The sequence below is a fragment of the Culex quinquefasciatus genome, chromosome 1 (assembly GCF_015732765.1).
Source record: "Culex quinquefasciatus strain JHB chromosome 1, VPISU_Cqui_1.0_pri_paternal, whole genome shotgun sequence".
NCBI lineage: Eukaryota > Metazoa > Arthropoda > Insecta > Diptera > Culicidae > Culex > Culex quinquefasciatus.
In genome coordinates this window covers 21,644,487-21,656,630 of record NC_051861.1, presented here as the reverse complement: position 1 = coordinate 21,656,630, position 12,144 = coordinate 21,644,487, and the positions used below count along the sequence as shown (strand labels likewise).

Below are 12,144 nucleotides of genomic sequence, written 5' to 3'. Positions count from 1 at the left end.
TGCTGCCAGACCTGAGTGGACTTTCGCTGGGCAGTACCAACGGTGAGTTTTGGTTGAGATTTTGAACCTCATTCAATGGGTCTAGTTTAATGCGGTGATAAACGTGCGTAACATTTGTTTCATTTAAGCTAGCGCCGAGTTGACCCGGATTACGCAGGATCTTCGTAAGTTGCGGCAGTGACGCACAGAATTCATTTCGGGGAGGAGTTGGACGTTATTGAAAGGGGATTGGACGGCTTGGCGGGACCGAGGACTCCGGAGCAGCTTTTCCGGGTTGATCGAGAGAACGGAGGCGACGTCGATTGGGACCGGATTGCAGCGGAGCCAATTTGGAAACCATCCTTACCAACCTGTTGATGGTCAACAAGGGCACCCTCGAAACGAATAACTAAGTTATGGGGTACGTCCTTAAGCAGGACTGCTACTGCGTGAACCCGTCGTGGAAGTCCCGCACAGAACCTGAAACTATATCAGTGGCCTGGAGAATTCCAAACTCGAGCTGCAGAGACTGGTTCCAGTACATCTGGAAAAGTTCTTCGTCCTGTAGGTTCTACCAAGCGATTTCGCTTCTAGATGATCTGCCGTTATGTTATATATATTAAATAAATGTATTAAAACCAGCAACTACAATGTTTTACTTATCTAGAAAACCATCCAATTTAGCAATAACATCCAAAAATTTAAATTGTTTAAGCTAATTTTCATTAAAACAGCCGAAAATCGCGGTCCAGCCAAACTACTCATTCGGCAGTTCGAGCGCTAAACTCATTTATGAGTTTCAGCATTAAACTCATAAATGAATTCCTCCACGCATGGTCCAAAATGAGTGAATCGAACTTGATTTTGAGTACATCCAGCTGACCGTGTTCCACGAGTTGAAGTTTGCCGCAAGCGAAACGTCAACGCGAGCTTTTGTTTTGGCCTGTTTGTTTCGGCGTGGGTTGGTGGGTTTGGACGTGGAACGCCTCCCCGCAAGAAGACTGATGATGACGCCCACCCTGCGAGCAGGGGTGCCAGTTTAGCAGCAATAATCTCGACTATTTATTTACCCACTGAGAATTTTGGCTCGAGCCTCGACTCGATTCAGGCCAAAATTCAGGCTCGATCTCGATCTCGATGATTATCGAGAAATTAAAAGTGAGAGTGTGTGCGTGCAACATGGAGTTAAACTTTTTGAAAAGCCTTGGTAAGCTTCACAGCAACTGCACAGAAAGTTTAACTCCATGTTGCGATTTGACAGCTCGATTGATTCAGGATAGCAACCAGGGTTGCCAGGTTGCCAGGTAAATCTGGGAATACCAGATTTTTCAAGTGTCTGCCAGAATAAAAATTCAGCCTTTTCGGTGCCAGATATTGACAGATTTTTCACTTTTATTTTTCACTTCATTTTGAACATTTTTTTGATTAAAATAGATGAATATAGTTGAAAATAAAATGTGTATTTCTTAAATCAAATGCAAACTAAAATCAGTTAAACCATCTGAACTCTACAAATTTTTGAATTAATTTATATCCTCCCTCCCCATCACCATTCAAATTTGTTAGATTTTCGTCTGCCAGATTTTTCCAAATTTTTTTTAATAGATACTTTGCCAGATTTTTCATGTTTTGACCTGATAACCCTGATTGCAACGTTGATTTCTAAAGTTTTTTTTTTAAAGGTCTAATAAACCAAATTTCCAGATTTTGCTTTTTGGGCGTATTTGAAACCGCCTAGATTCTGGAATATTAAAAACACCCAAAAAGCAAAAACTAAAAATTTGGTTTATTGGAAATAAAAAAAAAAAACTCCGGATTTAAAAAATGTTCAATAGATTAATCTATGAGCGTATGTATAGCGTGTACGTACACGAAAATAAAGTGAGGTTAAATTTTGTCCCGCCCGTGTGGATCAATCGGACCACGCACTGGACTCACAATCCAGAGGTCGCCGGTTCGAATCCCGCGGCGGGCGCTCTAAAATTCTTTGTGTAAATATGGGTATTCGGCGCCGTCGCTCCGTGCCATACTTTCATACACTTAGGAGCCCAGGGCGGCGAAGTCCTTGTAGATAAAAAGGAAGACACTAGTGGTTGGTACTAGCAATGGTGGCCGACAGCTATAAAGTCAACTTCGTTTTTTCGTTAAATTTTGTTAGCCGGCTAAACCAAATGCAGGGTTGTTACGGACGACGCCGATCGCAATTTTGATAAATTAATTAATTGAGAGAGATAGAATTACTTTCAAGTTACAAAGAAAAATATTATCAGGAATTAGGAACTTATTTTTTTCGTTCGTTTAAAAAAAATTCTTAAATTCTTGAATTCTTAAATTCTTAAATTATTAAATTCTTAAATTCTTAAATTCTTAAATTCTTAAATTCTTAAATTCTTAAATTCTTAAATTCTTAAATTCTTAAATTCTTAAATTCTTAAATTCTTGCTGTCGAAAATCGTCAAACAATGGTGTTGAAACGTCAACATCAGTTTGAGAACTGCTTTTGACGGTTGAGTGTTTTCTAATTCGAATACGTTCGAATTAGTGAGCATTCGAATTAGCGGACATTCGAAGTAGCGATATTCTAATTAACGAATCCGCGATGTACATTGTAGAAATAAGCAATAGCTGGTCGAATGGAAGTGGACTTTTTTTCAATTCTTAAATTTGGACTCTCATATCTCACACGCGCTCAAACCGAACTGAAAACTTTTCTTGGAGGGAAGAGAGGTCACGAAAAGAATTTTTGAGGAATTTAAGCTATAATTTCAGGCTTTCTTTGATATCTATGTCATAATCATCCAACCGAGTTCATCTCAACCAACCGGTCAACTTCTATTCCCCAACACTTTTCCCTCCCGGAAACTCCTCCCGCGTCATCAGCTTCCCCTTGATGGCCTCGCACTGGTCCGGCTTGGGCATGACCACCGCAATGAATCCGTCCCCTTCACGCCCCAGCAGTCCCACGTCTTGCACGACCCGCTGATTGACCTCCACGAGCTTTCCCTGGACGCACCCGCGCACCTTGAACACGCTCTCGTCGTTGCACGTGACCAACGCCAGCGTCGAATCGGCCTGCACGATCATGCCGCCGCTTTTCTTCTTTCCACTGACCTGGTTCTGGCTGCGGTCAATTTTACCCACCTCGAACGAGACCGACTTGATGCCCAGCCGGAAGGCCACGTGCTCCGGGGCCAGCTGGATCAGACAGATCCGGTTCGAGTGAAACAGCACCAGGTGCGGCTCCTGGCGCTCCTTGTCGACGGGGTGTTCGTAGTAGTACCGCGTGAAGAACCGGTCCACGGTGGACGGGTAGTCCGGAACGTAGTCATCCACGATGGAGGGAATCGTCTGGCCGCAGATGGTTTGCGGTTCCTCGCGGAGGTAGTAGCCTTCCAGATCGGCGGCGCTCATGGTTAGTTCGATTTGGGTTCCTGCTGTTCGAACTGCTTCATCCGTTCCTGGACGCGGCGTTGCTTCTCCGCGGCCTGTTGCCGGTTCACGCGACTTCGCTCGCGCCGTTCACCGCGCAGACAGTTGACGACCTGCTGGTCGATGGTGTTGCACACGCCGATGAATTTGGCAAATTTGTTCTGTGGAATGAAAATTTTGAGTTGTTTTGATGGTCGGAACGCCGGAAGATTCCTCCTTCGCCCATGTACCTCTTCGTGGCAATTTTTCAACAAATCAATCAGCTGATTGCACTCTGGCGTGTGGAGATGGGCGGAGAGATCCGAATGCATTAGTCACGTGTAAAAGAAGCTTTGTTTTGGGTTTTGAATGATTTTTAAACCAATTTTACTGATTAACAAGGAAAGTTACACAACTTGCTGTTCACGAATTTCACGACTCAATGAAAAGAACTTGCTCGCGCGCGATCGTGTTCTCTTGTTATGACAGAAGCGAGGTAAATAAACACAAAATTGTTACGCCTACCCTGGAGCAGTGTTACCAAAATGACTTTTCCGCTTTTCCTGGCAAACGAAAAACTCGCACGACAAATAGCAACAAAACAAAAGCAACCCCTTTGCCGCACCCGCACCTGTCAACCGCGCTCAGCGAATTTTCCGGAACAACAACACGAACGCACTTGAGTTTTCCCAAAGGATTTTCCCTCCTCACACTTTGAAGGGTTCGTAAGTGCTGCTCAGCTGTCGTCAGTGTTTTTGTTTACCACTCGTGAAATCTGGGCAAACAAAAAACTTTCCTCGCAAACGATGGCCAGCTGGGCGAATCGACCTCCCATCGGGGACGGATCCTCACCGGGTGGTGCCCTGAACAACAACTCCGCGGCCTCAATGCGTAAAAAGTGGAACCTGGAAGGTGAGTGATGAGGGGACCCACGATGATGTCATATCGATTTGCCTAATTTGGGATTGGTTGGTGTGTTGTAGATAAAAAGTCGCTGCGGAACCTGCAGTACCACTTTGCGGAAGACGGCTGCTCGGAGGTGCAGTTTACGCTGGCCAAGCAGCTGCTGGAGGAGAATGCCGAGACGGATCCGGCGCACAATCACAGCCAGGGCGTGCACTGGTTGCTGCGGGCGGCCCAGCAAGGTCACGAGCAAGCGTTGGCCATGTTGGGCGAGTGCTACCAGAGTGGGCGCGGGATCAACGAGGGAAACGAGGAGGACGTGCGGAGCTGTCTGGCGATGAGTTCGGGGGAGAGGTCGGCCCGGCGGGCGGCGCAGGAACTGTTTGCGTCGTTGTCCAACGGCGAGGAGTACGTTACGGCGGCGCAGTTGGAGAAGCGGATGCGGGAGATCTACAAGTTGGACAAGAAGAGCAAAAGGCCGCAGCCGGACGGGGCGGAAGCCGGGATGGATCAGGTGGAGACTAGTCCGGACAGGAACGGGATCGCCGGGGGAAGTAATCGGTTGAACCGAAGCACGGGACAGTTTCACACGGTGAATCACATTTCCGAGGCGAATCTTCTGTCGGCGGCAATCAACTACTCGAATGGGCGGCTTCCGTTCGTGAGCAATGCGTTGACCTTGTCGGTGCCGGACCCGCAGAGTTTGGACCACGTGCCGTGCTTTCACCGGCCTTTTTTCCATCCGATCATGTTTTTCTCGCTGCTGTACCATCGATTGCTTGCGATGGTGGCCAGCTTTCCGGGGTCGGGCTTTTCCGGCTTGCAACTGGCGCTGGTGCTGGTCGCGTACAGCTTGTTTGCCAGCGAGAACCTGTTTACCCTTGTCCCCGTAGCCGGTTACTATCTCAGCCTGATTGTGATGATCCTGTGCAGCTTCAAAATGCTCAAGGCCAAGCACGAGTTCATCGACTTCCGGATGTGGTCCGGGCTGTTTCTGCGGTACGGCGACGAACATCTCAACACGGACGACTCGGAGAACCAGTTCCTGCGCAACAACCTGCGGCCGTATCTGTACTTTTTCGTCGCCTTCTTTACCAACGTGATCCTGCAGCCGAACATCAACGATCAGTGGCTTCCGTTCTCGGAAATTACCGTAGTCGCGTTTATGCTGACCTTCGTCAGCATGCTGGCTTTTATGTACACCTCGTCGGACCCGTTTCCGGATTACATGATCCTGTTTTCGTTCGGTCTCAACGTGCTCGCCAAGTACCCGTACGAGATGGACTCGGTCGTAACGACCGGTTGGCGCTTCCTCGATCTCAAAGTGCCCGGCTTCTCAACCTTCGTAATCGGAAATGGCATCGAGTTCTGCCTAAACTGCCGCGCTTTGCTCTACCTGATCATTCCGGCCTTTCTTGCCTTCATCGCCCGTCGCAACAGCTGGCGCGGAGTCTACCAATACCTGATCCCGCACTGCGTCACCCTGGCCTGGCTCCAGATCTGCATCATCGGTTCCCAGTCCGCAACCGCCTTCGGCCTAGTTCGCGGCGCCCTCGGCCTTTCCGGAATGCTTCTCTTTCTCCCCCTGTTCGGAATCGTCACGTTGCTCATCCCCGTGTTTGCCACCATCGAGTGGCTTTCGCTCACCGATTCCACCGTTCGCCTCTGGTCCTCGATCAGCGCCGCCTTCATCGCCATCCTCGTCTCGTTCTACATGGCCGCATCCCGGCGAACCGAAAAGTACATCACCTTTCTCCAGATCGCCATCTGCGTGATCGCCACCATCTTCCTCACCCTGCCCCACATGATGTCCAACTTTGAAACGCTTCACACCGCCGAACCCGAAACGCTCTTCTCAACGACCGCCGGACCAACCCACAAACACCAACAGTCCTCATCCGGTGGCACCGGTTCCAACCTCCCGAACGCCCTCAGCTGGGAGTCGTACTACAAGTTCTGCCATCAACCGGCCTGGGACCGACTCGGCAACAAGATCAAAACCCAACTTCGCTGCGCCCACCTGGACGGCACCGTAATCCGGTGGGAAGGCACCGTGGTGGACTTGGAGATCGCTTCCCGCAAGAATCTACGCGCCGATCTCATCCACAGCTACCTGCCGCGCTTCCTGGCGGAACGGATCGCGTGCTACTACGGCGAACGGGTCGAACCCGAGTGCGGACCGGCCGAGGAGCGGCAGCACTGCGAGGAGATGAAGAGCTTCATGCAGCAGCAGGTGCGCTGCCATCTGGACCGGTGGAACACGTGAGTAGAGCAAGCGTATCTCAATAATTATAACTTCAAGTACACCCTTTAACTTCCAGCTACGAGTACGAGCTGAAGGTGCGCATGCCCTCGCTGGGCCTGCTCTCCAAACCGTCCGAAATCACGCTGAAAGCGCAGCACGCGTTCGGCAACTTTACCCAGAGCCTCAACAACAGCGACCGCATCTGGTTCATGGGCATTCTGCGCAACTTTCTGAAACCCGCCGCATCGACCTCCTCCTCCGCCGACCTCCACTCGGCCAACCTCAACGACCTGCACATGGATTTGGGCGGAGCGACGGCGGGAGGAGCCGGCACCTTTGGCAGCGGGGACCGGTCCGACCGGAGCAACATGCGGCTGGGCCGTAAAAATCCACTCGTCGAGCTCATCTCCGTCGGCTGCATCAACTGCCAGAACAAGGAGCTCCGGTCGGTGCATCTGTCGGACGGGTTGAAGGTGAACGCCCGCATGCGGGACCTGCTGCGTGGCATCAAGTATCTGCTGAACGTGATTTTCAACCCGTTGGTGATCTTTAAGTAAGGCGAAGGGATCGTTGCAAAACTCGAGTCATTATGCGAACTGTGCTAGTATTTAGGAGTAACTTTAACCTTTTTTGTGCGTTTCTTTGTTTTTTTTTCTGTGTTTAGTTTTAGGTGCGAGAGAGTTTTCTACGGGAAACTCGATCGTTGTACTGATGAGATAATTGTTTCCGTTTGCTTTTTCCACGATTGCTGTGAACTAGTTAACACACACACAAACACTCACAATCAAACACCGTTACGAACTTTCCGTTGTGACTAATATTTTACTTTTATTTTTTTGTTCTCATAAGATGGTAGCTTGTTAGTGTTTAACAGAAGATGTCTAAAAAGAAAATGAAAGAATTTAATATATGTGAACTATAAAGAGCAAAGTGCGTAGTAATGTGTGAAAGAAAGAAATTCCGTTAATCTAATCCCTTTCAGATCATACAATTTGTGCTGTGTTATTTATTTCCAGTCATTCTATAGTTACAAAATGGGCTTCTTTTCATCACAGAAAATAACATTGAAGAAAAATTCGTAAAGCACTAATTTTAGTGCTGAAAAGTTCATCTTTTAACGCTACCTTTATAACCTTGCAAAAAATGATGATTACCAAAAATTAGTTTTTCTAAGTTCTATGCAATTTACCCTAAATTTTCAATCCATTCAATCTTGTCGGCCAAGGGCTGCAAGATTCCAAGTATCCACAGTGCAATAAATAAAGTTCCCAGTCCTGCTAGTTTGAACTATGTTTTAATGCTTTTGGATACTAGGGATGCCCAGGTGCAGGACATCCTGGAAGGAGCGGAACTGACTGTATCGGCAGTCCTGTTCGCGACTGTCGTAATCAGGGAAGCGATCCGCCAAATGTTGGTTGTTAGTATTCCTGGTTATGAGAGTCTGAACAGTATAGCTCTGGTCCTGCACCAGTTCCCTATCCTCATGCCTCCCCGTATGTTAGATGATGACTTGAACATCTGTCTAGCTGGCGGTTGATGATGTCCATGTTTCGAATCGTGGTGATTGCCCTGTCTTGTCACATGTATTTACGTAACTGACGTATAGGCGAGTGACAAGGTAGCACTATCATGACGAAGTATGATTGCGTGGACGGCCATCACTAGGGAGTTCCGTAGTGATTTTCAATGGAGCGTAGCCTTGGGTGTGAGCAGGCAGCCTATTCCAGTCACATTCAAAGTGAACTGTTTGTTTGCAACAGGAGTTGCGCCCTTTTGGGAAGTTACTCCGGAATTTAACGATCCTTAGGGAGGATTCTCCAGGACAATCATATTGAAATAGCCGAATGAGGAGGGCACGGAACAACGCAGTTGGTTTGGGTGCATACCTAGATTAGCTGTGTTGTTTTAGGTGGGATTGGGTTATTCGTGAGTAAGAAGATCATGTATCAATGCTTCTTTTTTGTCTTCATTTTCATGTCATGCCTGGGCCTACGACTGGAGGACGGTCGCACCAGGACAACCGAATCAAGACGTCTCCGGTGTGATATCTATCACATTGGAAACAACAGCAACAACAACAACCTGATGGCACTCAGGTTCGGGAAAGTATTCGTATCGTTATTTTATAGTTTTTATATTTTATTAACATCCCTTTATTTGCAGAGCATGGACAACAATAACAAAGCGGCAATGTGGGAAAGGGAAGTCATTTGTGATTGTAGAAGGTATTGTTTTGATTCACAGCATGTTGAACGAACTGTTGTGGATGTACCTAGAACATCGCAGCACGGGGTTTTTCTTCTGCACATTTCCAACAACAGTACTTGTTCGGTAACTTGGCTGAGAATGTAGCACAGTTACCGAATGTTGCTCGCAAACTGGGCTGAACGAAAAATGACGAGGGGACCGATGCATAACATTTTCTCTACAAATGTAAAATGATGGTTGCTTAAATTTCTTTCAGAGCTCACCTTTAATTTTGACTTAACATTTAATTAAAACTTAAATATGATTTCTAATTTGCTGAACTTGCTTTTGCATCCACTGGCCCCTCATCATTCCGGTTTGTTTGGTTATTTTACGTTTGTCTGCTTTTTAAGTGGGCTACAGTCCAAGTAGTCCCGTCAAACAAGCTCAGTTATCGAACAAGTACTGTACTTTAATTTTGCTTCACTCATCTTTCTACTCTTCTGCTCTCATTTCCCAATAAATACTGAAACGTGTTTTCCCTAACAAAACCAGTTTCCCTTAATATGCGAACGATTTTAACTTCTGTTCAACATTGATCTTTCTTTACCCATTTTCTTATTTATTTATTAAAATGTAATTTTCATCGGCTCCTACTCTTCTTTCCTTCAAACTACAATTATTCTTTCAGTATCGAACTTTATGTAGTTTGCTTTCCTTTATTGTCTATTGTTTAAATCTACGCCCTTTTCTTCAAACAAGTATGGTTCTAGTCCCTACTTAATATATTCAATGATCACACACATAACATTATTGTAATTTTGGTAAACTTTTGAATAACATGCTTAGGTTCAAAACATTGTAACAAAACACCGCGACAGAAGAAATAGCAACAGATTAACACGATTCAACATTAGGGAAGATTTCAGGAGAAAACAATACACAGTAAATAACAATTAGTTTTTGAATTCAAACTAAAATAAAACAGTTTTTGCTTTGTTGAAAGTTGATAGGCACACTATAAATGGTTAGGCGCTTATACTTACATCAAACCCTACGTAATGTACCACCCCCGGCCGAGTTAAAATGCGTAACCGGAAAAGAAGGTGTGCATGCCTGGCACGAACACTCAAAGCGTGTTCTAGCGTGCTGCTCGTACTGACTCAGAGCAAGGGTGAGATGTAGGTGTAAGGGCAGTGCGTGTTCGTCGGGAACCTGGTGCATAAGATCGGTCAAGGCCCGTTCTTACACTGAAAATTGCGAATTGCGAATTGCGAATTGCGAATTTTCAATCCATTCAATCTTGGAAACAGTTGATCAGATGTTCAATGATAACAAGTGAAACTTGTGTGAAGTTGCAAAAAATTACGATTCTCATTACATAAGACCTAAAACATTATATTTGGTCCAATTGAAATGTAAGTCATGATTTAAAAAAAATTACGCAGTTTTCTGATTTATGGTTTCTAAAATATCATGAATTGAGAATTGGGTCCTGAAATTAAACTTAATTTTGTGATATTATTGTTCACAACGATAAAACATATTTTTCAGAGTACAATGACCCTTTGTACGACCGCAAAGAGTTTAAAATGTTTTTTAAATGAATTTCATATAATTAGGTTCGCGGCCCTTCTCGACAGGAAAAGGTTCTACTTGACAACTTGTTCCTAGGGGACCATAGCTGATCCATCGAAAAAATGTTGTCAATTTATTTTTTTGCCATTCAAATGAAAAAAAAGTTAGGGGAAATATACCCTTTCAGAAAGGGCCTTTCTAATCAAACACCTATCTTCGTCATATGGAAAGTTTGATGCTCGATTAAAGCTCCAAAAATACTATTTAGGTTATAAACTTACCAGCTACAGCACCGTCTCAAGTAAGCACTTTTAATCATAATTTCTATTTTGCGAGACCATTTCTCATCATTTTGGTGGCACACACATCCACACGCAAGATGAGAGGTTAACTTCTTAACAAAAGTCGCCATCAATATCTTTTCACTTGCGCTAACGATTTCAAAGCGCTTAAGATATAAAATTGCTTCCAACTACCGGCAACATGTTCTTTTACACATTAGTTAGTCACGCACTTGAAAAATAATCCCGAAACATGTAAATAATTAGCAAGCGTCTTTAAAAAAAAAAACGCGCCAAGTCTTTTGACGTTTGAATTTTGACGACCCATTCCAATCGAAGGCTGAAGAAAACCGAGCGAGAAGCGAAGGCAAATAAAGAACAAAGGTTGGCAACCAACACCACCAGCAGCGCTTGTTGGAGTGAGCCAGTGCTGCCAGGAAATTTTCTCTATAAATGCTACTTTACGTGAGTGTTCGTTTAAAATTCCATCACAATTGGGTCCTAAAATGAAGCTTAGATTGCTGATATTATTGTTTACAGCGATAAAGCTTATTTTTCTGAGTACAATGACCCTTTGTACGACCACAAAGAGTTTTAAATGGATTTTTAAATCAATTTTGAAAAATTAACCTCGCGGTCCTTCTTGACAGAAAAGCTTCTTCTTGACAGCTCGTTCCAAAGGGACCATAGTTGATCCATCGAAAAAATGTTGTCCTGTCAAAAAAAAAATTTGCATTAAAATGAAAAAAAAAGATCAGAAATGGTTTTTAATCGTGTTTTATACCGTTGTACATAAAAATTGACATAGGGCTTTAGTACCCAATTGGCAGCACTAAGCAGACCCAAAAGAGCGCTGAAAGAAAAAAGAACTAAGCTGAAAATAGAAAAATGGGCGTGTTGTTTTAAATGCTTGTAAGAGGAATAAAGATCAAAAAACGACGAAATGATCACTATACAACAGGATACTCGCAGGATCGCAGCACATTCCCGATGTAGATCAGGCTTAAACCATGGATGATGGACTTGATAGGGATAATTCTCATAATGAAAGAAAAGGCCTTTGAGTCCAACAATTCTTAATATTGGTGTGTTTAATTTGCTTATAATGTTTTCATCAAATTTGTTACAAAAGTTGCCTTTAACGTGTCACAAAACACACTGAGAGAGTGAGTGAGATCTCGCAAACTAAGTAACGAAACAACGAGCGAATCTGTATGTTTTATAGTTATGTTGTTTTTATTATAATTGTTCACATTCTAAGTCTAACTTAACGTTGCCTTTTATTAAAAATATATACAGCTAGGCGGCACATCTCTCTTTTGCCCTCCATTGCTAATAGTAATAACGAACGGCTAAATCTGTGTTAAGTAACTGTGCATGCAAGTGTTTTTTTTTTGTTATTCTTAATTACTAGAAAGAGTTTAGGTCTGGAAAGTTTGTTTCATCGTTTAACACCACAAAGGTTGTCTGTAATACATTTTGTTTGCTAACTTATGGTAAGTGCTCTGCGCTTAAACATACACGCTCCTTCGCACACACTCTCAATCTTAGTCTATCTCCAAC

General features: G+C 44.6%; 3 protein-coding genes across 3 annotated transcripts; 1 reads left to right on the top strand and 2 right to left on the bottom strand.

The window, feature by feature from the left end:
- Positions 1-2,795: 2,795 nt before the first annotated feature.
- Positions 2,796-3,531, bottom strand: LOC119765005 (protein Abitram). The gene has a single exon (XM_038249497.1). The coding sequence runs from the start codon at positions 3,388-3,390 to the stop codon at positions 2,812-2,814; it is 579 nt and encodes a 192-aa protein (XP_038105425.1). The 5' UTR covers positions 3,391-3,531; the 3' UTR covers positions 2,796-2,811.
- LOC6046151 (COX assembly mitochondrial protein 2 homolog) lies at positions 3,368-3,844 on the bottom strand. Its single transcript, XM_001863355.2, has 2 exons — positions 3,639-3,844; positions 3,368-3,569 (listed from the first exon to the last, which is right to left on the bottom strand). Exons 1-2 carry the CDS (start codon positions 3,717-3,719, stop codon positions 3,393-3,395), a joined length of 258 nt encoding a protein of 85 aa, XP_001863390.2. The 5' UTR covers positions 3,720-3,844; the 3' UTR covers positions 3,368-3,392.
- Positions 3,845-4,075: 231 nt separating this feature from the next.
- On the top strand, positions 4,076-7,465 carry LOC6046150 (wolframin). The gene is made up of 3 exons (XM_001863354.2): positions 4,076-4,299; positions 4,371-6,552; positions 6,612-7,465. The coding sequence occupies exons 1-3, from the start codon at positions 4,194-4,196 to the stop codon at positions 7,090-7,092; spliced, it is 2,769 nt and encodes a 922-aa protein (XP_001863389.2). The 5' UTR covers positions 4,076-4,193; the 3' UTR covers positions 7,093-7,465.
- The last annotated feature ends 4,679 nt before the right edge of the window (positions 7,466-12,144 follow it).